Genomic DNA, 26,399 nt, shown 5'->3' with positions numbered 1-26,399 from the left:
CAGTGCTGATTCAGAGAGCATTATTGTGCCTAGAGATCATGTCTTTGCTTTGAAGGAAACAAAATAAATCATAGCAGCAGGAAAGCATTTTTACAAGCGGCTCTTTGCACGCAGCAGAGGCCAGTTCTGCTCTCCTGTGTCTCATTTCCTCTTCCCGTCTCTCCACCCCGTGCTCCCTCAAGTGTGAAGTCCGTGCTTGATCGAACAAACTGCTTAAAACTCTTCAATGTCACCCCAACGCGTACAGACTTGTGAGCAGGCACCTGTCGTGGGATCTGCCCTGTGCTCCTCTCTAGGCTCAAGCTTCCCCATCATACCTGTTGTTACGGCAAACCAAAACTGTCTTCCTTTCCCCACTCACACAGACATCCCATGTCTGTGCTTAATGCAGCCTATTTTTCTCTATCAAATCTTACTTTTGGACCTGGAGGACTCTTCGGCTCTACCACGTATTAGGTGTTTGACCGTATGCACATGACTTCACCGGGCCTTGATTTCCTCATTTGTAAAATGGGAGGTTAAGCACAGCACTTTGGGGGTCGCTAAGGGAGCCATTTGTAGAGCTGCTGAAGCACCGGCCCCAGAGCAGTGGCTCAATGAGACATCGGTGACACTAGCTTTATTTTGTGGTTATTATCGTCACAATCCTCACTTCTGCTGAGAAGCTTTCCCTTACCTCCCCATCCCAAAGTGAATTACTTCCTTGTATTACGCACTCACTTTTCTATTGCCCTTTTATATCTTTTTATCATTAACGTGGTACATGATTTGTTAGAAGGTTGCTGGGCAATAAAGTTAATCGTGTGGAAAATGGGAATGAGAATGGCTCAAGGACACCTCGTAATTCATATTTTATGGACCTCCTGCAATAGTGTGGTTAAGATACGATTGTTAGTGGTAAGGGGATGAGCGGGGTTTTCTTTAGTTCCTGAGCTTTATAGCTTTGTAAGCTAATCGTTATTCAGTGCTTACTATATGTCAGGCAAGACGTTGAATGTTATATTTGTTCTTTACTACGACCAAATGTAGTAGGTATTCTATACCTTCACACATGTGGAAGCTGACGGTCTAGGGTCTAGACCTAGGGACAGACCATCTGCTCCCAAAGCTCGAACTCTTTGCTCAAGAACACTCTATTCTGATCTCTGAGGTGTCATTTGCCTCTGGGACTCTAGAGTGTGGGAATGTATTTAATACACTTTCATGTCTCATTCTATTCCAGGTACTCCTTCCAAGACGAGGAGGATATGTTCATGGTAGTGGACCTCCTGCTGGGCGGGGACCTGCGTTACCACCTGCAGCAGAATGTCCGCTTCCAGGAGGACACCGTGAAGCTCTTCATCTGCGAGCTGGCCATGGCCTTGGACTACCTGCAGAGCCAGCGCATCGTCCACAGGTCAGTCAGGTCCAGGGGGACAGCCGTGCACTGAGTGTACAGGACAGAGTTCGCAGCCTGCTGCATTCAACAGGTTCATATTGAACATGACAGGTAATCCTCCCTGAACTCTTGCAACAGTCCCTTAAGGTAGTCTTATTGTTCCTCTTTTAAAGATTCAAAAAAAAAAAAAATGAGCCCATTGAGCTTAATTTTTTCAAAGTCACAGTTAATAAACAATAATACCAGAATCCATGAGTATTGGCACTAGACAAAGAAAAGGTGACATACGAGAATGTGTCTCCTTCACTTGTGGAATCTGTGTTAAATGAAGACAAAGAAATAACGCAAGTAGCTATAAACCCTAACAGACAATAGACAGAAAAGGATACTTGTATTTGTAAAGATATCAGTAGATGGGGCGCCTGGGTGGCTCAGTCAATTGGGTGTCTCACTCTTGATTTCGGCTCAGGTTGTGATCTTGGGATTGTGGGATCAAGCCCTGTGTCAGGCTCCACACTCAGCCTGGAGTCCGCTTCACATTTTCTCTCCCTCTCCCTCCCACACACTCTCTCTCTCTCGAATAAATAAACACAGTCTTTTAAAGAAAAGATATTGGTAGGTTTTTTTGTTTAGGTTTTTATTTACATTCTTGTCAGTTACCATATGGTGTAATATTGGTTTCAGGAGTAGAACTTAGTGATGTAAAGTTATTGGTAGTTTTTATGATGATTTCCTCTATAGTATCTCACTTAATCTCTATAATAACTTGTGATAAGTAATCAGAGCAGGTATAGTTGGACTATATTAAATATGAGAAAACCATGATTTGGAGATATTAAATTATCATCCAGGGTATTTATGAGAACTTTTTATTAAGTTTCTAATTTTAATTTCAGTATAGTTAACATAGTCTTATGTTAGTTTCAGGTGTATGATACAGTGATTCAACAATTCTGTACATTACTCAGTGCTCATTAGATAAGTGCCCTCCTTAACCCCTTTCACCTATTTCACCCATCCCCTCACCAACCTCCCCTCTAGTAACCAATCCATTTATTCTGTATAGTTAAGAGTCTGTGTCTTTGTTGGTCTCTCTCTCTTTTTTCCCCTTTGCTTGTTGTTTTGTGTCTTAAATTCCACATATGAGAGCAATCATATGGTATTTGTCTTTCTCTGATGGACTTATTTCACTTAGCATTATACTCTCTAGCTCCATCTATTTCATAGTACTGGAAGTCCTAGCCACACCAAGCAGACAACAAAAAGAAATAAAAGGCATCCAAATTGGTAAGGAAGAAGTGAAACTTTCACTATTTCTGGACAACATGATCCTATATAGAGAGAACCCTATAGACTCCACAAAAAGTACTCGAACTGATTGAATAAAGTCGGTAAAGACAGGATACAGAATCAATGTACAGAAATCTGTTGCATTTTTACATACCAATAATGAAGAAGCAGAAAGTGAAATTAAGAAAACAATCCCATTTACGATTGTAACAAAAACAATAAAATATCTAGGAATAAACTTAACCAAAGAGGCAAAAGACGTATACTCTGAAAACTATAAAACACTGATGAAAGAAATTGAAGACAACTCAAAGAAATGGGAAGACATTCCATGCTCATGGGTTAGAAGAACAAATATTGTTAAATTGTCTATGCTACCCAAAGCAATCTACAGATTTAATGCAATCTCTAACAAAATGCCAATAGCATTTTTCGCAGAGCTGGAACAAACAATCCTAAAATTTGTATGTAACCACAAAAGACCCTGAATAGTCAAAGCAATCCTGAAAAAGAAGAACAAACTGGAATTACCAGAAAACCAGACTTGAAGTTATATTACAAAGCTGTAGTAATCAAAACCGTACGGTACTGACATAAAAACAGACACAACGATCAATGGAACTGAATGGAAAACCCAGAAATAAAGCCCCAATTATATGGTCAATCATTTATAACAATTTTGAACCTCATCACCCTCAATGCGACTACGGTTTGCTGATGACTTCGTCTATGTGCCAGGTACTACGATGTACCGTCGTATGTTATCTTATTAAATTCTCATTATAGTATCTCCATTATACAAATGAGAAAACTGGGGCTCAACGATTTGCGAGGACAAACCACTGACAAATGGCATGGCCAGGATTTAAACCTAGGTCTCTCTGCATCCGAAGTCAGAGCCCTTTCTACTACACCAACTTGCATTCGTTACACATATAAAATAGATGCATTAAGTACGCGTCGTTAAGTGAAAAATAATGCATGTGACTCTTCCACTGTCTTATTTCTAATCTGTGATGTATTTGCTAGGTCTTTAAGTATGTTTACGTCTCTACGGTGTAGTAAAAATTTGGCCAGATAAAAGATTTGCCAACCACTAAGTTGACATTAACCTACAAGTTATCTAGATTAGTACAGAGCCTGTGGGTGAAGATGGAACATCATGGTTTATGGATTCTTTGTGCAGGCACTATGGAATGATCCGTGTGTGTGTGTGTGTGTGTGTGTGTGTGTGTGTGTGTGGCCTTGACTCTGTATACTTACATGCTCGTTGTTGAATTTCCTGTCTTTCGGACGACCTATTTGTGTTGGAAATGCGCTCTTTGGGCAACAGACGACCAGAAGGCAGACCAGCTAATCGTGTAGGATCTTGGAAGTAAATGAACACACCTGCTGTTTTGTCAGGAACTGCGAACCCTGTTCCCAAGCAGTCTTCCTCCCAGACCGACTTTCTGGTCCCCCGCAGTTCTTGCTAAAGAGAAACTTTCCTACCTGTAGTCTGGGGTGTCCCACTGAGGGTATTCATGTTCACTCACCCGACCCGAGACTGCCGACCCACAATCTGCTTGGGGCACTGACGCTCTGGATCTCAGAAAGGAGGCAGGTACCGTGAGAAGCGCGCATGGCCACGAGTGCCTTTCAACTTTCTTCTCTCCCTGTTTGAACCTGGGCCCCTCCCTTCTTTCCCTGGGCTTCATTTTCTCTGTCCAACGCTTAGAAATGTGTTCCTAAAGGAATTCAGGAAGGGAAAAAGACCCCCGAAAACTCAACACAATTTGCACTTGCTAACACCAAACGTTGCCATTCATTACTTCCTCCCTTGCTCTTTGTTGCTCTCACCGTCTTTCTGCCACTTAAACAAGAAACCAAGGATTAGCTTTCTGCCTCTTGGCCTTGACACACTCACGATTATTACTTCCTGCCCATTCTCGGAAGAGGCTCCTTGTCCTGAAGTGTCTCCTCACCGCGGCAAATGAATACAAGGCAAACCCGGTGACGTTCTGAGCATGGTGTTCAAAGGAGAGGACATCTTCTTGGAGTCAGAACATAAGCCAGGTGTATTTCCATTGCCTATAAGGCCTCACTGTCTTTCCCGTGTGTTTTATATATATATACATATATTTAAATTAAGTGATTTATTTACTTGAGAGAGAGAGAGAGCAGAGAGAGCACGAGCAGGGGGAGGGGCGGAGTGCGAGGGAGAAGCAGGCTCCCCACAGAGCAGGGAGTCCGACGCAGGGCTCGATCCCAGGACCCTGAGGTCCCGACCTGAGCTGCAGGCAGACGCTGAATTGGCTGAGCCACCCAGGCGCCCGCGTGTGCTCTATCTGATAGGCACCGTAGCACTCTGAAGCTCTCCCGAGGAGCTGTGACGCGTTGACGTGCACTTACTTACTTAATATCTGCAGCTTTACAGTGTAAACCTCATGAGTTAGGGCCTTGTGTGTTTTGCTTTTCACCGTATAACCAGCACGTAGTAAAAATATGAGGGAATGAACACTGCCTGAACCATACATATGATTGACTAACAGCCGCATTTACAAATACCAAAGACAAAATTAAACTACAAGGCATTAAAGCCAAGAATTTCAGACCTACCTTGGGCGTCACGTGGAGGAACCGTATAATTGATCATCCAAACCAGGCTACTCCTGAGAATGAAAGGAGTCACTATTAATAATTCTGCTTGGGCAACAAACAAACCCATAAATGTTCTGGAAAAAAACCGGACACGTATCAACATCATTAAGCCTTTTCAAGACAGTAGTGACCAAATAAACATGTTGATTGGGAGAGTGCCCCGATAATCATGGCTTTCTTCCCGCAGAGTACCAAATATCAAATTGAGAAGGTGTCAAGTGGCTTAAAACACACGGACACAGTAAAGTAAGCTGTGTTCCTTTGTCTGAAGAGTAAAAGGATAATAATGATGGCACTCCAAGGCTCCGGCTCACGGGGCAGCATTAAAAGCGTGAAAAGCAGCAGGGAAGAAAAGAAGGCTTTTGAGTACTCTAATTCTCTTTTAAAAATCTTTCTTCAGGGGCACTTGGGTGTCTCAATCGGATAAGCGTCTGACTCTTGGTTTCAGCTCAGGTCATAATCTTGGGGTTGTGAGCTCGAGCCCCATGTCCACGCTTAACATGTAGCCTGTTTAAGATTCTCTCTCTCCCTCTCTGCCCCTCTTCTCGTGCTCGCTTGCTCTCAAAAAAAAAAAAAAATCTTGGGGCACCTGGGTGGCTCAGTGGGCTAAGCATCTGCCTTCGGCTCAGGTCATGATCCCAGGGGCCTGGGATCAAGCCCCGCATCAGGCTCACTGCTCAGCGGGGAGTCTGCTTCTCCCTCTCCCTCTGCTGCTCCCCCTGCTTATGTTCTCTCTCTAATAAATAAATAAGATCTTTAAAAAAAAACGTTCTTCAAAAAATCCACAAAACTCATCCTAGATTTGATGAAATCTAAGATAACACAACAAAACATCTTTCAGCTACTCAGAAAATTAGATCATGAGACACGTCCTGAGTTATTACAGTGTGAATGAAGAAAACAGAGTCTACGAAATTCAGTAGCTTCCTAAGACAAGGAAAGGCCATCTGCATATATAAAATACGTGACTTCCTAATTGTCGGACTCAAAACAACATTTTGTCTCTGAACACAGTAGAAGATTCAAAATCATCCCTTTCAGTCAGCAGGTGTGCGCAGAGCAGTAGCCGCGGTGGGCTGCCATTTACTGGGGGCTTCCTGGGGACCAGGGGCTCTGCCGAGCACTTGTGATTTATTTCACTTAATCTGCTCACAACCAGGAGGCTGAGGGTGTTATTGTCCCCATTTTACAGCCAAGGAAAGATGAAGTAACTCGCCCAAGGGCGCATGGCTCGCAAGTAGGGGAGGCATTCCTGAAGGAAGTGCAGATGTCCTCGCCACTCTCCACGCCGCTGGTGCTCAGTGTGGTTGTGGCTCCGAGGGGGGCGGGGGACAAGGTGAGGCCCGGCCACTGCCTGCAGCTACGCAGTCTGGCGGCCCAGGCGAAGATGGTACATATGGAACCAACTGACGAGAGAACCGTGTTCAACCAGATGCTAAATTGTGTGAGCAAACCTGAAGTACTTCAGACAAGATGACAGTCGGGGGTGACAAAACAAAGTTTCTTGGGAGCTCAGAGGATTTCAAAAGGGTTTTCACAGCTAGAGCAGAAAGAACAGTCCAGTGTATGTCCGAGGAAGCGTACTCTGAATGAAAGCACTCATTTATCTCCCTGTGTTACGTAGAACATTCTCTGTTTTTACTTTTTCTTGAATTTCCTGCCGGCAATATCTACTTTAGTTACTTTTTTAAATACCATGAATCTTGTTTCTTTCATAAGTGAGACATAAAAGGGGGGTTGTTTTATTTTGTGGACTTATTTTTAATCCACCAAATTTAATTTTTGGTAGTTTCCTACATATGTAGAATGTTTAGCTACTTGTCCTCAATTTTAGAAACTTCCTTTTCTACAGTTGTTGTGAAAGACACAGGATTGCCCAATAACCATTAATTTGGAATTGTGCAATTAGCACTTTTCTTATTAGCAAGATGCCAAATGTTTTTCTACGAGGACACCTTGAAAATCAGCGTTAGTTTCCAAACGGTGGCCAGTTTCTAGCTCAGTATTCCCCCTTAACTTACATTAAATCAGTGAGTGAAGATTTTAAAATGTAGACACAGTGATTATTTGCTTTTATGAAGAAAACAAGGAAAACGAAACCCATCACAATCCCGCCTGTGGGGATAGTAGTGTTTGATTTGTTGATTGCCACAGCCTCTCCAGTGACTCACGTGATAGAGAGTAATGATTGGGGCCCAAAGACAAATTTGTATTCACTCCCTGGTCAGATATTAAAGGAGACTCAATTACAAATCCACGCTAATGAGGCGAATCGTATGGGACAGTGAAAGAGTAAGTCATCCTGGATCAAACTACCATTTGCGAGGGAATGTTTGATCATTTTTTTCTTCTTGTAAGAATTATTCCGCTCTCTTCAAAACTTATATATATATATATATATATTTTCCCCCTGCTTTCCAAATCCTGTAGGAATGAGATCAAACTCTAATGAGGCAGTTTGTAGAGATAACTGCAATGCAACAGAGTTGCGAACATTTTATCTCCTGCTGATTCCAGATGTATTGAAGGAGGAATAAAAGGAAACGTATGACTGCCCAAGACAGGATGTATTTTTATGCATCACCTTTGTCTTCTTGGCTATAATCACAGGGACCAATAACGGACACTCAGGCTCATCTCGGAGCCTCCAGTAAGAGATTCGTAGGAACTAGTTTTCCCACATTTGCTCTTGGACTAAAGTAGCTACTTGTGAGAAGTCGCTATCATTCTTCTAGAAATTAGTATTTCGATGGTGAAGAAAAATCTTGGGGATAAGGCCTCTACTATAAATATTCACTCAACACTGGTTCTTGAGCACCTCGTGGCTCCATAGTGTTCTCGGTGCTGCTCGCCAGTGGTGAAGGGACAGACAGGTGCCCTGTCATCCGAAGTTAATGACATCACAGCATGAAAGGGAGCCAAGCAAACATTTAAACATCCATATCAGAAAGGTGTTTTAATCCTGTGGCATGCAGTATAAATAACATAGGTGGTTGTGTGTGTGTCCCACCACACACACACACACACACACACACACTCATTTGCATCTTCACAATGGTTATATTCTGCTTCTTATTTGTAGCCCCCCGATCACAAGATTCTTTAGCAAGTGCTGTCTCTCCCTCGTAAACTTAAGTCCTTGCGCGTGGAGACTGCACTTCCCTCGTGTTCTTAATCCCAGCACGTAATCTAATCTGGAGTGGTTGCTGAGTGAATGAATGACTGAACCAGTGAACAAGGACAGCACAGACTTGCGATCCTTGGGTGGACGTAGCAGGTGAAGGGTACTGTGGGTGATGTTGTCTTCAGCAACTTTTTAAATTTATTCCATCCATTCCTATTGTGTGCCCACAGCATGTGGAAATGACCACAAAGGTACTTAACACATATTGATTATCTCATAGTTTCTTCGGGTGAGGAGGCTCAGCACATCTTAACTGGGCTCCCTGCAAGGCTGCATTCGAGGTGTTGGCCAGAAGTGGCTTCTCCTCCACAGGCTGGCCTGGGCAAGGGTCAACTTCCAAGTTCAGTCAGAATGTTGGCAGAATTGATTTCCTTGGGGCTGCAGGACTCACGTTGGCTTATTTTCTCAAATTCAGTGAGGAGAGCAAGACTCTAGAGCAAGTGTGCTAGAAAGGCGGAGGATATATCCCTGAATAACCATTACATAATACAACACAATCGCAGGAGTGACATCTCATCCACCTTGTTACATAATGGGGGTTAGAATCAAGGGGCTGGGGCTGATACACTCAGGGGCTGGGGATGATACAGGACATGAACACCAGGACGTGGGGATCATGGGGGTCACCATAAGTCTGTCCCCCATATTTCCTCCAAAGAAGTTGTGCTACACCAGATTCTGACATCCAGTTTCCTCTGCAACCGTAAAAAGAGCCACAAACTTCTCTGTCAAGGACGTTTGACTAAATGATCAGGAATGGTTCTTTCACACCTAAGAGGCTAGGGTGATTTCCTCTTAGCTCTGGTAGGATGCTTTTCAAAGTATAATCTTGTTTCTTTGCTCTCTACCACAAACCCATTTCTCCCCAAGAAGGCTGTGTGACCAAAATGTACCATCTAAACCGCATGCGGCAGTGACATGTGATAAACTGCTGTTAGCACACTGACCAGTTAAGGTCTTATTTGCTGCTGAGTCGTGAACCGGAAGTATTTGTTTCAACCCAGCTCTTCGGTTTGTTGCAGGCAGAGCTCTCCTGGCTGACATTTCACCTTTCTGTCTGACTCACACGCACCATACTATCCTGAAAGTCGCACTTCATTTTCCTGAGATGATCGTGCATGGGGAAAAAAATGAGATCGTTCTGCAGCTAATCATTTTAGTCAGCGATTATTGAGTGACAGATGAATGAATCTGCCGCCTCAGTGACAGCCCCAGCTTTCCGAAGCCTGTGGGAGTGAGTCATCTGGAGAGACGTTTTTCTCATTCCTAAAGGTGACTACTCCTTTCTGTTCACCAACATTTTTTAAACATTTAATTTATACTATGAAGTAAATAGATAGTCTTCTTAATGATTTAAGAAGAGCAGTCATTTATTACCAGTGGCCACCGTGATAAGAAGCATTTTCTATGTGTGGCCGAATTTGATAGTCAGCAGTACCATGACGGCGTTGAATCATTTGCCTTATATCACAGTCGCGTTCTAAGGCCAGATTCAAAACTGGGATTATCTGATTCAAAGATACCATATATCTGCTCTTAATATAGGCTCCCTTATTTTCACTCATACAAAAATAATAGGCACCCTCAAGATCCGATGAGCTGTTTACTGCTGTTTACCTCACGGCAACAAACATTGGTTGAGATGCGTATATTTAGTTGGTATGGGCTATGGGCTAAATCGCACCTCTCCCAAAAAGTTATGTTGAAATCCTAAATCCAAGTATCTCAGAATGTGACCTTATTAGGAAAATAGAGTCTTCACAGCAGTAATCAAGTAAAAATGATTCATTATGGTGGCCCTAGTCTAACGTAAGTGGTGTTCTTATCAAAAGAGAATACGTGAGCACAAAGGGAGGATGATGTGAAGGACACAGGGAGAACGCCATGTCAAGACGGAGGACTGGGGTGGTACGTCTAGAAGCTAAAGAAGGCCCGAGATTACCAGCAAACCAACAAAAGTTAGGGAGAAGCAAGGAAGGGTTCTCACATACAGGTTTCTGCTGAAACCTTGATTTTGGACGGTACTCTCCAGACCTGGGAGATAACATGTTTCTGGGGTCTCCTAAGCCCCTCAGTCTGGAGCATTTTGTTACAGCAGCCCTCGCAAACTGATGCAGAATGCTCGTACGGTTTGCTTAGCTGCTAAGACTTCCATGTTCACACGTAGCAGGTGCTACTCAGAGCAGCTTCTGTCCTCACTCTTGATAGGCTGCTGTGAATATATTGTGGGATGGGAGACCAGCATTAAAAAAAAAAAACAAAAAAAAAAACAACAACCTTGTTAAAATTGTCTGTAAAGTTAGGGTAACCCAAGAGAATATTCAATAAGTCAAATATATTGGCTTTAGTATATGGTAAACTATTTTATGCTGTCCAAAGACTGCCTTTGTGTTTCAGATTTGGCAAGATATTTCAAATCTCTGTGGCTTTTTTATACCATTTCTCTGGTCCAAGGTGTTTTTGTTTTGCTTTTAAGCATCTATCAGGGAAGTTCAATCTTTTTCAATTTACCAAAGCAGCGTGTCCAGTATGAGAAAATTACGGGTCGAAAAAATGATAGAGTAACTGATTACTTGTGCTGCATACGTTCCACTGGATGTCGGCTTTCTTCTTTTCAGTATGTTGATAATATTTGTTGTTGCAGTGGGGTCCAGAATTTGGTTTCAGGCCACCGTTTTCAGTGGAGGGGTTACGAAAACACCCTTTCTTCTTGTTCTGGTCAATCTTCTCTTCAGGAGATCACGAGCCTTGCAAATGTTCTCTTTTTCTATCTCCCACAACAGAAGGGCCACTTGAGCCTCAAAACAAAACGGCAGTGCAGTAATGAGGGTATTAGGTTGGTAAGTTCTACCCAGCACCTGCTCCCGAGCTACCGAATAATGAATGAGCATGAACAACGCGTCCGAACACAGGAGAATCTGCCCTCTTTGTATGAGGCGTCGGGCAGTTTCGAAAGGAGCTTTGTGACTGTGCTTCTCGCCCGAGACCATCCATTTGTGAAAGCCCATGTGAAAAAGGCAGAGAACGGCTTGTTTACAGGTTAACATTTAATTAGCCTGCCCTGCGCTTTTAATAATTTCTATAAGGTTCAGAGTTCCATTAATATGCAACCTGCGACTTGGTCCAAATTAAATTTTACTTTGCCTACACACACCTATTTCGGTACAAAGCGTAAGCTCCCTTCTTTCAGGTGAGTCACTTGTTTGTGCGCTGGGCACATAGTTCTTGAATAGAGCTTTGAAGAATAAAAACGTATTTTTTGTCCTCGTAGATCTCACGGTTTAGTGGAAAAGATAGACAAGGAACGAGGAACCAGATATGTAAATGACTGTGCTCGTGACTGATTGCCTTCAGTGCTTCGCGGGTGATAAGCAGGGATCTCAGCGAGGACGCATTTGGGGGGAAGGCTACCTGCCGCATTAGCGTGGGGCTCAGAGAAGCCCGAGCTGGTAGGTGGCATCTGAAGCCAGACTTGCCGTCAAGCAGTTCTAAGGTGGAAGTCTGTTCTGTCCTGGAGCAGAACAGTGGTCTTTGCAGTCAGAACGTGTGAGAAAGGGGGAGAGTGGTTCAAGCCAAGAGAGGGGAGCCGAGGCCAGATCAGCTTACCATGTTCAAGCAAATCTTTGAGCTCAACCTCACCTCCCATTTGAGATACGAAGCCAGTCCAGTAAAGGGGACATATTTGAATTTGTTATCACTTTGGAGGTAAGAATAGAGCATTCACAGTAAGTGGACGAAAATAAGGCTGGAAATGGTAGAGAATGGGGTACACTTGCTACTCTAGATATCAGGGTAAGACCGAGCCTGCACTTGAGGGGTTAAAGGGGCTCACTCTGCAGATAATGGATGGGCATACTTTTTCCAAGATTTGTTTTTCTAATTTGTAAAATGGATTTAATAATGTCACAGGTAATACAGTCAAAAAAATATGAAATCTCCTGTTACAGTGCTTCGGAAAACAGAGATGGCTAATGAAGGGAAGCCATATTGCCATTTTCCAGAGCGATGTCAAACAACTAAGGCTATTCCCAAGCCGTAGGATATTAGAGGTGACGGTTAGCTTAGAAATCAAGTCCTACCTCCCTCTAAAGACAGAATTCCTTCCCCAACCTCCACAACAAGAAACTATCTTCCTGGCCTTTCAGTACTCAGAGATGGGACACTCACTGCCACATAAAGTAGTTCATTTCATGTTCAGACACACCTGATTCTCAGAAAGTTCTTCCTCCTACTGACTCAAAGGAAGGCTCGTGGTTGGTTCTGCTGCTGCCTGGGGGAGCCTTACATCAGACCTGGCTTCGCTTAGGCGTCCCCCACAGGTACTGGCATACTGGTCATTTTTCAGTGGCTCCAGGATTGTTACTGGTCAGTGCCCTGTGCTGACTGGCCAGTGTTTGTTCCTTGTGAAGTATTGTGAGTGTCCCTTCTGGTGTCAGGTAAACCTGACGAGGAGTCCTGACTTCTCATAATAGTGGGTGACGATAGGATGGCTCCATCAGCTCTCTGGGCCTCTGGGGGCCCCATCTATGAAATAGGGAGAATCATTGGACCGACTTGATAAGGCTGTTTGAGAATAATGTAGAATACAGCACTTGAAGGCTTATCATGGTTTCTGGCACGTTGGTTAAATGAAATCTACCATCATTAGTACATCACAATGGTGCGATGATAGTTGAAAACAACTATTCATCCTTAATACCCTCAGGGTAACATCAGTTTCTCACCATCTAGCCCTTCCTACCACTGGATACTTCCTAATCATTTGTTCAATGTTTCCTGATAGGGGAACAACCACTGTATACAGACTACCGGACTCAGAGTTTTGTCTGCCTCGTCTCACTAAACCTTCACGGCAACCCTATAGATACTGTTATGTCCTCGAGATACAGAATCAGGGGTCTCAGTCTCAGAAGGCTATTTATAATCTTTTACTGGGGAAGCAAAAGTTTTTCTGAAGGCCCTTACAGTAGAATCCCCCTTAGCGCTCGTTGGCCATTCTGGCTCGTCCCCACGTTCAAGGAGGCTGTGATAAGGAAAACCAGATTCTCATGACTGATGTATGCCAATCATCCCTCAACCTGGGACTGGGGGTACTGCTGCCTAATTGGGGTTCTATCACCGAGGAAGAAGGTGGGACAAATTTCATGATCTCCTTTAAGCAGGCAGTGTGGCAGCGAGGAAAAGGGAGGCTGTACCCGGTGAGCTGGGACTGAATTCCAGCCGGGTCGTGTATGACCCTGGCAAGAGAGGGTATTTTCAGTTCTGGAGCTGAAATGGAACAAATTGCTTTTTGCCTCAAATTGAATACTCTTCTCCTCTATTTGATTATTTAAAAAAAAAAACAACCCTCTCATGACAGTTAATTTGTTACCATCAATAGATGACCAACTTTCAGTCTCTCTTACTATGTAGACTCTTTCCCTTCCTCTAACTAGTACATTTCTATCCCTAAAATCTCTTTGGGTTGAGGGAAAAATCCAGGAGATCCGAGTTCAGGCTAGTGTCCGTGGCTAGGGGATTTAGTTCAGGTCCCTAATGCTGTGTTCTTTCTTCCCTGGTTACAGAGCAGGTAAATGTGACCTAGGTTTCTATCTGTGAGATTCCAAATTAAAGGAAATAATGACAGTGAATGAGCATCGACTAATGCTAAACAGCAAAGCAGGAAGCCTTGTCAGCAAACATTCTGCCTCCGAAGACTGCAAGTTGGCTGAAAATCTCAAGTGAGTGGGATGGTGGTATATAACCACGCTTCTCAGCGGCGTGTCTGTGCTACTGGGTCTGTACCATCAGAGTGAGCATGCTTCACCTTCCTAGAACAACAGACTTACTCCACGGTAAGACACCGGGAACTTCACTTTTACATTAAAAGAGACATGGCCATATGATCGAGTAGGGTGGAAAATATACATGATTTTCAACTATACGAAAAAAATTAAACTTTGCTGCAGCCTAATGTGAGCCACATCCCAGACCGCCAGGTATGTGAAGATATTCTCCTCTCTCCTTAGGAAAACTACAATATAAACATTTGAGATGTAAACGGAGATTTCACCTCACAATCCTCAAACCCCTCTTCCCGTGTCTATGTCAGGATTTGCTGATCAAGGTTGGCACTCTTTTCTCTTGAACCTGAACACCCTCCATTTCAACATGGCAGACACTGCTGACTAAAGAATTGGCCCCATGCTTGGAACCTACTTGCCAAATATAACCAAGTGAGCAACAGTGGAAAGACCATGACATTTAAATTCCATCTCTGCCATTTATGAGCCATGAGACTGTAGGCAAGCCAGGGCCCTTAAGTCTCCTTTTTTTTAAAATGTATTTTATTTATTTATTTATTTAATTTTTATTTTTTGGCAAATGTGGATAGTACTGTTTTCCTTTGGCATCTATGTGATAAATCCATGAAGGGGGGTGACTTTTAGGGAGCCTCTGTGAGAAGCCTTGGGTGGCTCACAGAGAGTCGGGCTCAAAGTGTCGTGAAGGGTCATCTGAGCAGGCTAGCGTTCCTGTGTTGCACGGCCCACCTGCTGTATTGGTGTCAAATTGCTTATCCAGCCTCAGTGACAGCATCCACGTCACATTTTAAGATCTCATGATAGTTCACGCCGACTTTGGAAGTATCTGACTATCCAGAAGTTGCTTCTCAGATCCTGAGTTAAGAGCTTGTTTGTAACTCCCTCAAGAGCTCTCTACTGAAGAATTATCCTCTTTTTTCACCAAAAGGTCATCGACATCTGGTCCCTACCACCCTTCCCCTTTATCGAAGAAACCTATCTTGGTTGGGTGAATCTCTTCGTATGTTGCTTGGGTGGTGGGGATTGGAGGAGAGTGAGATGCTGAGATGGGGCTCTAATGCTCTAGCTTGTGTTTTGACATGTAAGCTAAATTATTACGGACAATGGAGGGGAAATCCAGAAGCCATGGGAGAAGACATCTGAGAGAAGGAAGGCATGGGGAGCGTGCTGGTGTCTTCAGTGATACTTTGGGAAAAGAAACACAAATTCAAAACGGGATACTGTGTAACATTTTCATGGATGCAAGGATAGTAAAATCACTGCCCTCAACACCTGATTAATATATAAAGGCACTGGATCTACGTAGCGGGATGACAAATGAGAAGCAGAGCTACATATATATACTATATATGCAATATGTGCTCCATATTACATTATTACAGAATATATTTGTAACTCCTATTCCCTTGAACAAACTGTGGGAAATGCTGGAGCTGAACAACAACAACAAAAATGAGCAGGCAGAAAGCTGCTAACAGAGTAAATCTTAAAAATTCTCACCACAGTAAAAAACAAAAGACAAAAAAAACCACCGTAACGCTGCGTGGTGATGGATACTAACCAAACTCACTGTAGTGATCGTTTCACAATATATATACGTATCGAATCACTATGTCCTATACCGGAAAAAATTATAATGTTGAATGCCAATTATATCTCAATTTTTTTAAAAATGAAATTTAGATTAAAAAAAAATCAGCCAGTTAGTAGAAAAGAGACAGAGGCTGTACCTGGTCCATAACGTACCTGGCGCTCCACTGCCGCCTCCTGTTCCAAACCACGCATTCCTGCTTAGTTACCCCTGCCACCCTGCCATCCCCTCCTCACTTTTTTTTTCTTAACATACATCTGTTTATGTGCCCAATAGCCTTTGTGTGACATCTTAAATAATATATTATAGAATCGTATGTGTATTTTTCCCTGCTCAAGAGCTTGAGGAGGGCCCAGAGTACGTTATGTAACAGAGAATTAAACCCCAACGGGAGGCCTGTCAGAAAGCCCTGGACACTGACCGGCTTGATTGTGGCTTGGACACGGATTTGCCTGTTCCCTGGTCTCACAACACCCCATATCGGATTGCAGGGTGAACAACTTGATTCCTGGGTAGGTGCAGTGAAGGGATGTAATTAGCCTATTAAGTTCTGCTACTGTCGTGTAAAGTCATTCAAGTGGGAAGAGCTGATGTATCAGCTGGGCCTCGGACCCGCCGCGGGGAGCACTGTATCTCCGCGGCCTATTCATAGTCGCTCAGGAGCCGGCAGCCGACCCAGCCTCTTCTGTTTCATCAAATCAAGACGGAATAAAGAATCTCTACAGAGTGTGTGTCCTTAGAACTGCAATTCACCACCCCCAAAATTCTGTAGCCCTCCGTGAAATCTCAGACTCTAATTATGCAGAAATCACTTCTTTCTTACCCTTACTCTAATATACACTCAAACTTAATAGAAATGACTGATGTTTTCGTTGACCAACAGTAAATACAGTGTATCGGGGATAGAGAGAGGGCTTTTTTGCTTTGTTTTTTTTTCTCTCTCTCTTCTTAAGGAGAAAAGAAATACATGGCTTATTATTCCAGAAGTCTGAGAAGCCAAGGGACCAGATTCACTCGTTTTTTATGACAAATATTTACGTAAACCTTTTCTTCGTTCTGGGCACTTCTACGAGCCTGGGAGCTATAACAGTGAACACTACAGAAAAGATGTCCTTTCTCTGAGAACTTGCATTCCAGTGGGGGGTAGAAAAATCATAAATACATAAGAAAACAGTGTTAAGTTGATTCACTGGGCATAAGATGGAGGCAAGAGGTAAGCATGGTGGGGGAGGCTACGCTAGGTCGGGCGCTCAGGAAAGAGCTTGGGGGAGATGCTGTTTTCGCAGAGACCTGAAAGGACAGGAAGCAGCGAGCAAGTGAAGGTCTAGGAGGAGAGCGCTGCGGGCGGAGGGGGCCGTCTGCAGGCGAGCTAAGGCGGCCCAGTGCGGCTGGGGCCTGGCGTGTGGCAGGGAGCGGACGCTAGTACGTGGCGCTCAGGGCTGTGCGGGGCTGCAGGACATACAGGGTGAATGGCTGATTTTGTATTCCATGTGGGTTGGGAGCCAGAGGACGTTACACTGGGAAGACGTGTGTAATGAACCCCACGTCCCTGGGTGCCATGTGGTCAGTCGTCAGGGGCCCTAGGAGAAGCAAGAAGGTACTACTGCAGTACTTCAACTGAGAGAAGCAATGGTAGCAGCGGAAATGGTGATTATGTTTATGTTTATTGCAGCAATATATATATAAAATAAAATCTATCATTTTAACCATTTTCAAGTGATAAAGTTGTGTGTACCCTTCACCATCGTTCACCTTCAGAATGTTCCCATCTTCTCAAACTGAAACTCTATACCCATTAAACATCGATTACCATTCCCTCCTCACCCAGCCCTTGGTAACCACTATTCTATGTTCTGTCTCTGTGAACGTGACTATTCTAAGTACCTCATGTAAGTGGGATCATACCATGTTTGTCCCTCTGTGTCTGGCATGTTTCACTCAGTATAATGTCTCCACGGTTCATCCATGTTGTAGCCTGCATCAGATTTCCATTCCTTTTTAAAGCTGGATTCCACTGTCCATCTACACCACATTTTTTTATCCTCCCGCCACTGATGGATATTTGGTTTGTTTCTACTTCTTTTTTTTTTTTAAGATTTTATTTATTTATTCAACAGAGAGAGACAGCCAGCGAGAGAGGGAACACAAGCAGGGGGAGTGGGAGAGGAAGAAGCAGGCTCATAGCGGAAGAGCCTGATGTGGGACTCGATCCCGTAATGCCGGGATCACGCCCTGAGCCAAAGGCAGACGATTAACCGCTGTGCCACCCAGGAGCCCCAGTTTGTTTCTACTTCTTGACTACTGCGAATAGTGCTGCTACGAACATGGATATACAATTATCTGTTCAAGCACCTGCTTTTCAATTCTTTTGGGTGTAGACCCACAGAAATAGAATTGTGGGATCATATGTTAATTTCCATGTTTAATTTTTTGAGGAACTGCCATATTGTTTTCAATAATTTTACTTCAGAGGTAAAGTTATCAAGAGTTGTTGAAGGACTGGTGTTATGAGTTAAAGAAAACAGAATTAAGGATGATCTCAAGATGGGGCACGTGGGTGGCTTAGTCAGTTAAGCGTCTGACCCTTGATTTTGTCTCAGGTCATGATCTCAGGGTCATGAGATCGACCCCTGTGTCAGGCTCCACATTGGGTGTGGAGCCTGCTTAAGATTCTCTCTCTTCCTCTCCCCCTGCTTGTGTGCGCACTCCCTCACTCCCCCCCCTCAAATGATCTCAAGATTTTCATTTTTATAATGGGAGAATTATGGGGCCATGTGTTGGGCTAAGGAATTCTGGAATAAAGGGGTTTGGGTGTTCGTGTGGGATGTGGATAAATGTAAAGGTTCTCTTTAGAACATATTACATTTATCCCTATGGCTGTTAGACACACAGAAACATCAAGCAAGAAGTTTGTTATGTTATTAATCTAGAAATCCAGGGTCAGGGATAGAGGTTTTATATACATACATACGTATATATATTTTTATCTATATTTATAAAATATATATAATATTTAAAATCGCAGGACTAAATGAAATAACTGAAGTGGAGAGTAGCTGTATATACAACTGAGCTCTGGGGAATCTCAGCATTTAGATGTTGCACCAAGAAGATACCAGCAGACAAGACTGAGGAGGAACCACTGTGGCAGGAGGAAAGCCAGGAGAAAGGGGCTTTTTGCAAGCCACAAGAATAAAGACATCAGAAGGGAAGGAATGATCAACCCACAGAGAAGTCAATTTGATAAATAAAAGTGCAGCCAGTGGATTCGGCAAGCTGGAGGTCATCCATGTACTTGACTGGGGCAATTTCCGGAAGTAGAGGGGATGGAAGCCTGGTTAGAACAGCTGAGGAGGAGAATGGAGATGCTGTTTCTAGTTTCTCACCTATTAACCATTCAATCCAGAGTTGTTATTGCAAAGGAAAATAGTAAAATGGGACGATAAGTGGAGATCGCTATGCATCGAGGAAGGTATTTCCAAGAGACTCAATCATAACATACTTCATACAAGAGAGATAGAAAGGGAAGGTGTAGGAGAAGGAAGGAATACGTAGCTGAGAGAAATCTGTGAGAAGGTGAGAGGAGATGAGATCCAGAGCCCCAGGGGAAGAGCTGTCTGGGGTAGGCACAGGGACATTTCATCTAGTATAACTGGAGGCAAGACCGTGGGTATGGCTGTAGAAATAGGGCGGTTGGTAGACTTAGTGGTAGATAGTTCTCTTGTCTTCGTGAAGTAAGGAGGTTCGGTCATCAACTGAGAGAAAGTGGGAGGGAACATGGAAGAGACCTGAAGGCAATGGGAAAGTGTGCAGTGCTCCTCTTGGAGAAGGTATCTCTCTGTGGCTTGGCACACTGCTGCTGGCTTGAGATGTGTGGCCATTAATTTAAATGAGAAGTCAATACTACTATGATCTTTCTAGAAAAGCTTAGGGGCATGGCTGTAGGTGAGAAGAATTGGGGAGTTGGGTTTAACCAATATGGGGGTTTTAATAGGTGAGTACCATTGCCGGGGGTAAGAGAATTAAAGATTTGTACAAGGGAGGTTAACAATGGCTGTGGAAGGGGACTGAGGATATGAGTGAGAGTTGTGATGCGTAAATGCAAAGTGACAGAGTCAATAATTGGTGGCTTTGTGGGGCTGCATGTGCCAGCTTGGGAAGCGGATTGGATAGAAGGTGAAGTTGGTCAGGGGGAGGGCTGTTGTAACAGCAAAGGAACAGTTAGGACATAGGAGTCAGGAAACAACTGAGGTCCATAAACGGAAAGATAACTGTAGGTAATTTGGGCCAGTGAGTGCTAAGGGATTCGATGGAATGTCCGCAAAGACTTGTCATCATCAAGAATGATGAATAACGAGAGAGAGAGGGAACTCATTCGTGATCCGCTGATGACATAGAAGTTGTAAGAGTCCTCTATATATATCTTAACCAAAGAATTTTGTCAAAAATGCTAAGTGTTGTGCTTTGCCAATGCCTTTTCATTCATAGATAAGCTTTTAAGAGTTTCATAGTTTAAAATCAGATTGACATCTTTGGCTGTGGACAATGCCTGGATAGTATTTCTGAAGATGACTGTACATCAGAAGGTCCTAGAAGTTTCTGCTTGTTTTTGGACAGACACCTTGGCCTGGCCACAGAGAGTCCAATTGCCCCAGGACTGAACTAGGTCAGAGAACCCAGGTTGTTTACAGCCCCCTCAGGTGATTCCAAACGTAACCACCGAGTTAAACCATAGTATAGGTCACCTTAATTGGAAGAAACAGCTTAGAATAAGTTCTCTCATACTTAGTATTATTTAACCAGGCTAAAGAGATAAGGAAGTAGTGCTAAATTTCAAAACTAGTAAATGTCAACTTGTTCTACCAGGAATTTTAATATAGTACAAGGGGTTTATTTTCACGCCCTTCCATAACAATGTTAGCATGCTGCAGTTTACCCTGTAGTGACTTAGAAGTTACTCGCCACATTTTGGGGAAGCTATGTATCAGAATCTGTGTTTTTACACTTAATTTTTATGTTAAAAGTCCACTTTTTAAACATTTGTCTTATATTTTCCTCCTATTCCTTCTCCGAATTTAGTAGTAAATATACCCCTTTACCACGGTAAACCTTTCAGCTTGGTTCCTTATGAACCTTTCTTACCCTCTCCATCCCAGAGAGAACTAGATCTCGTTTGTCTTTAATTTCCTATATTCTAGCACAGTGCCTTATCAAAGTAGTAAGTACTCGATGAATAAACGTGTCTGAGATTGAAGTAAGAACATCACATGAGCTAATGGTACCTCTCTGATCTCTGTATTATTCTTTAAACTTCAGGGCAGATTCTGGGAAAGGTAGTGGATATAATGAGATGTGGCTTTGATCTGATACTTAAGAAAAATGATGCTCTAGGATTTCATAGAAAGTTCCCAAAGAGTCAAACCCACAGCAAGTCATTTTTCTCACCAAGCCCTCCAGAATTCAAGGCAAAGAAATCACAGTGTTAATCTTGCCATATCCAAGTGTCTTCCCTCCCGGCCGAGCTCCATGGGGCCTCCTTTTTGCGGATGCTCACTGGGGCCGGTCTGAAAGAAGTAGCAAGAGCCTGACACCCGGTTTACCTTGAGCTTTGAATTGCCCAGTATTTGATGGCACACCATGAGTGCGCTGGTATGTACTGTTAGGATTCACCTTCTCGAAGCACTAGAAATTCTCCTGGTGTCATCTTGTCATTCATTTACGGCCTACCGAGCACTGTGAGCCTATGTAATGGAATAGGACGTTAACGTAGAAACCATCCCTGACATTGGGACTTCACGATCCAGGTGGAGAAGAATAAATATAAGCATGATAAATGTTATGATGGAAGAAGTATACCTCGCCGAGCACCTAGGAGGGGCAATGACTCAGAAATGGAAATTCAGAGAAGGCTTCCTGCAGGAAGTGGCACTGGAGCTTTGAGTCGAGGGCTGAATCGGCTTTTGCTGAGCCCGTGGTGAGAGAGCTCTGATTCAGGCAAAGAGACAGCAGAAGGTGAGGGGACGTAGGGAGCATGTAGGGATGCCACCTGCTTCTGTGTGGCTGGAGCACAGGAGCCAGATTATGAAAGGGACTTTATTTCATATGAGTGAGTTGGAATGCATAATTCTGGAAACAATGGCATCCATCAAAGGGTTCGGGGTGATTTGCAACACAGAGAGAGTTTAGCCATAGAAACAGGCAGTTGGAAACCCTCTGACCCTCTATCTTTTTAGCCCGTTGTACCCCGCACCAGAGAAGAATGTGCCACAGATACAGATGATCACTTACAAAGCCAGAATTCATGTTAGGAACCTCACACGCGAAATAAGAAAATATTCCAAGTTTGTGAGACTATCCATGCACCTGCATGCTGGTGTGGCATAAGCTTGGTTCTGCTTGTAGGTAAGGGGCTTGGTATTCATTCATAGTTTCAAGAAAAGAGGACCCTGACATGCTCGGTCTGTCAAAGACTAAGGTCACCTTATTCTGGTGACATAAAAGCCACTTGACTAGACTGAAAATGCGTCCCCAAAACCTATTGCAGAATTTCATCTCTAATGGCTTTTGTGAATTTAGGTTGAAGGGCTTTAATGGTGCATTAGGGAAGGGCAGTAAAACACGGAGAATGCAAGAGCTGGGGCGCTTACAAACAACAGCGCTGTTCTCTGCTCGAGGAGCGCGGCTCATGCTGGTTCTCACGTCACGAGGACTCTGAAAACCCTGCGGGCCACTCCCCTAGGTATTTACCATCAAACTACTCCCTTCACTGGAAGAAGGTGAGTTTTGTTCTCTCGCATGGATTTAAGGATCTCACTAGTGTCTGCAAGACGAGTCCCACTCCTTTAACTACCCCAGCTGTAATAGTTATTAAGTAACTAGAGGCATAAGAGAATCATCCTTAAAAAGATTCTAATTTCGGCAACTTTAAAATATAACCACATTATGTATCATTTTCCCCTGGTTTTGTAGCGTCTTGATGTTCAGTCTAGTGACACAGCGAAAATGATAATAAGTACTACTACCTTACGGCCATTTAATTCCCTCTGTGACCCAGGAGCTAAACTTGCGCGTTTACAAGTCATATGCTGCTTACGAATTTAAGAATGTCAGCTTTCGAATGAGAGAGGCTCAAGCTCAAAGCCCAGTTCTTCCCAACTCTGTGACCTTAAGTTGCTTAACCTCTTGAAGCCCCCGTTTTCTGATCTAGAACTTGGGGGTCTTCATGGTAAGCTTGTCGGAGATTCACCACGGGCAACGGATGAGAGTGGGAAGGAAGACAGGCTAGCTGTTCCCTCCTTGGAACTCCTGTGCGTTTTCGCTTTTACGCTTTAGTTCTGGTTGATTTGTTTGTCTGATTATGAGCAACTTTCTCTTTTCCTTTTACTCCCCTAGGGATATGAAGCCTGACAATATTTTGCTGGATGAACATGGTAAGTAAATGATTTGTTTGCAATCAACATGGCTTGCACATAGAAAAAGCATGTGCGACAAAAATGATTACCCGGGCAAAGGAGGATTACGCACGGAAAACGCCCTGGTTCATTCAGTTGAGTTCTATGCACAAACTTGATTTGATGGGCGGGAGGGACAAGCTGGGTGAACTCCATTATTGTAGCGTGGCGCGGTACCCTAGGACACCCTTAAGTAACATTATATTTACATAATGAAAACGTCACTCCCTTTTCAACTTGTTAGACTTCTACTGATTTTTTCAAGAAAACCATCACAGTTTTTTTTTTTTTGGTGCTAATTTGCCTTAATATCTTTCTAAAAATCATCTCTTTTTTAATAAAGCAGAAAAGGCCTCAAGCTCAGAGCACGTGGCAGGCAAAACTATCTCCCAAATGATTAGTGACACCATTTTGATCTCATTGCATCTACTTTCATGCGTTTCTTCTTATGAGGGAAAATTAGTTTCACGTTTGCAGAAGAGAAAACCAAGTTTTTCGTCCAAAGATTTTTCAGTTGAAGAAAGTGCATCGGTTTAAAGAAAAAGAGAAAGCGGACCACAGTGCATGTGGCATCCGGATGGGAAAGTGATACAGGGAATTTGGCAATCACCATGAAGGTGATCAGTGAATGCCGGAAACCCAAGAAACACAGATGAAGGACATCCTGAGAGCAAACTTTCAGCAACAATGACTAGTGTGTGTCATCTCTTCCCACTGTTTCCTTTAATGTCCATTCGGATATACGGGTCCACCAGGGCAGAGCCGTCGGACGCACAGCCTGCAGCTTATAACTGTTAACAGTGGCACTGAGATCCTTCTTACGTGTTCAGGAAGCTGTTGGATGAGGGAGTCCTAGGTGTGCAGGGCTCCTTATTCATTTGACTTGTACAAAAGGGATGTGCAGTGGGACTGCAACTCCACGTACCATCCATCGCTCATTACTTATTTACCTCACTGCGCTTTCAACCTGATTTGCCAGACCCCACCTGCTCTCGGAGGGCTAAGAAACACTTTTGCGTATGACCTCTAATTTCGAAGCTCAGGGTCATTATTTATTTATGGACTGTCTAAAAAGATTTTTTCCACTTTCTTCCGGTGCCTAATTTCTTCCTTCCCTTTACTGCTTCTGACAATCAGGAGCAGATTCTCAGAATCTCCAAAATGTGAACAATAGTGAGACTTGGCATGAAGGTGACTTTCATGAGAACACCGGCTCTCCATGCCTCCAAGAAGAGGCGGGAGCCTCTCTCACCCTGGTGCGGATAAACTCTGTGGGGCCTCACAGTCATGGGGAGGGCCGCCCCTCACCCAGAGAGACTGCCCCTGCACAATTTAGAAAGAGGTTCTCTGTCTCCCCACCCCAACCCACGAAGGTGCATGGCTGGCCAGGCAGAACACAGTCTGGGGTTCTGTCCCCACCTGCTCCCTTTTCTGGTTGCCTTTGTGTACGATGTATTGCTCTGCCACTTGTGGAGCCCTGGATAGAGACATACAGTCCTGTTGTCCACAACCTTTCAAGATTTACCTCCCATTCAGAGAACAATGCTTTCATCTTGGGCCCCAAACATGGCTTCATCTTATTTCTACCATTAAGTCATCCGATCCTCTCTCATTCGATTTCTTTCTCCTTCTCATTTTCTTGTCAACTTGGTGATTGTAGATTAGGAGAACAGTCCAGAAATAAATTAATCTTCAAGTTTACCTGCCCTTAGAAACCCCCATGTGAAAGAATAATTGTATGATATTATAGTCAAGAGAATGGATTCTGGAGCCCGATTGCCTGAGTTCGAACCCAGTTCACCCCCTCACTAATCACTAGCTCTGAGAGTTTCCACAGACTGTCTCAACTTTCTCTGAATCTCAGTTTTTTGAGGAACCAAAAGAGTAATTCTTAGAGTCACTGTAGAAATGAACTAGCCTACTATCTATAAAGTGCTGATTGTAGTGTCCGTCCCCAGGAAATCACTCAGAAGATAACTATTAGTACAATTTCACGAAGGAGTAGTGACTTTCTCCCTTAAAGAAGGAAGCTAAGGCTTCTAGATCTTGTTTTATGTGTCTCTGTCGATAGCAGGTAGTCAGTGAAAGCTGGGCTCTTGCCTGTCTTTCTAAAGAATTGTTTTGATTCTGGAGGGAATATGCCAAAGCTTCTGTGTGTCTACTTGGTAGGTCTTGTGTTTAAGCCATTTTGTTTGGCGCTTTTTCTCAGGCAGCTATGCCTTCAGTGGTCTGTTCTGCTTTTCTCTCCTGGGTATAGGGGGCTCAGCCCACTTTGGGGGGCATTTTACTCTTGCTAGGGCTGGGGCTCTGTTGTTCAGGGAGTATGAGCAGCCATCCCAGTCGGCCAGAGGGACAGTCCCAGTCTACACCTGTTACCTAGTGAACTATTAACACTGACCCTTTCACTATTAAGGTTTTGGGTTTCAACAATGAATTAAGAGGCCTCTTTTGGTATTATTTTCTCATCCTGAACTCAACTTGAAAATCACCACAGTTAATAAGAGAGACATTGTTTTGGAAAGAAACGGATCTGTGAATGGGATCGAAGCAAACAAACCAAAAAGATAGAGAGCTTTTCTCTGAACACGGTCCTGGGGACCCCTTTCTGAAAAACATAATTTTTAAGGTTATTTGCTCTGTTTATGCCAGTTCTGAGAAGCTAAGCCTTTCGGGCATTGCTCAGGGACTAGAGTTAACCACGCTTAAGTGCGTCCATTCCTGATAACCCCCAGCCCTGAGCACATGCTATAGAGCTGCTCCTGGGAGATTCGGCTGCCCCGCAAATCCATGGGGGCCTTTCCAAGAGTCTCCTGGCATGATTTTCCATGGCTCCTATTTGAAACCCTCATTTGTCCTCTCTATCCACATTTATAGGGTTTCACCCCTGATGGGCCGTCACGCGCGCCTTTTGCACGGGGATTTTAGCAGCCGGGAAGGATAATTGCCTGTGTCTGCCATGCCTTCTACGCCCGTTCCTCCAAGTGAGCTGTGCATCACACCAATGGCTTACATTTTAATTCAGCACCACGCGGCGACAGGCGGGAACTTTGTCTTATTCTTACTG

The 26,399-nt window shown here is 43.7% G+C and overlaps 2 protein-coding genes across 2 annotated transcripts in view; one reads left to right on the top strand and one right to left on the bottom strand.

The window, feature by feature from the left end:
* Nucleotides 1–26,399, top strand: part of STK32A (serine/threonine kinase 32A) — a 123,816-nt gene that overhangs the window by 62,081 nt on the left and 35,336 nt on the right. Inside the window, exons 4-5 of the mRNA XM_045795069.2 lie at nt 1,223–1,396; nt 23,277–23,314. Of these exons, the coding sequence (XP_045651025.2) occupies nt 1,223–1,396; nt 23,277–23,314 (212 nt within the window). The remainder of the gene's footprint in view (nt 1–1,222; nt 1,397–23,276; nt 23,315–26,399) is intronic.
* Nucleotides 1–26,399, bottom strand: part of PPP2R2B (protein phosphatase 2 regulatory subunit Bbeta) — a 633,944-nt gene that overhangs the window by 605,299 nt on the left and 2,246 nt on the right. Inside the window, exon 2 of the mRNA XM_087862155.1 lies at nt 5,267–5,319. The gene's annotated coding sequence lies outside the window, so the exon portion shown is untranslated. The remainder of the gene's footprint in view (nt 1–5,266; nt 5,320–26,399) is intronic.

This window comes from Ursus americanus, chromosome 5 (genome assembly GCF_024610735.1).
Source record: "Ursus americanus isolate L20-20 chromosome 5, mUrsAme1.1.p, whole genome shotgun sequence".
In the NCBI taxonomy this organism is placed as follows: Eukaryota; Metazoa; Chordata; class Mammalia; order Carnivora; family Ursidae; genus Ursus; species Ursus americanus.
The sequence above is the reverse complement of the archived record's forward strand: the minus strand, read 5'-3'. Positions and strand labels throughout refer to the sequence as shown.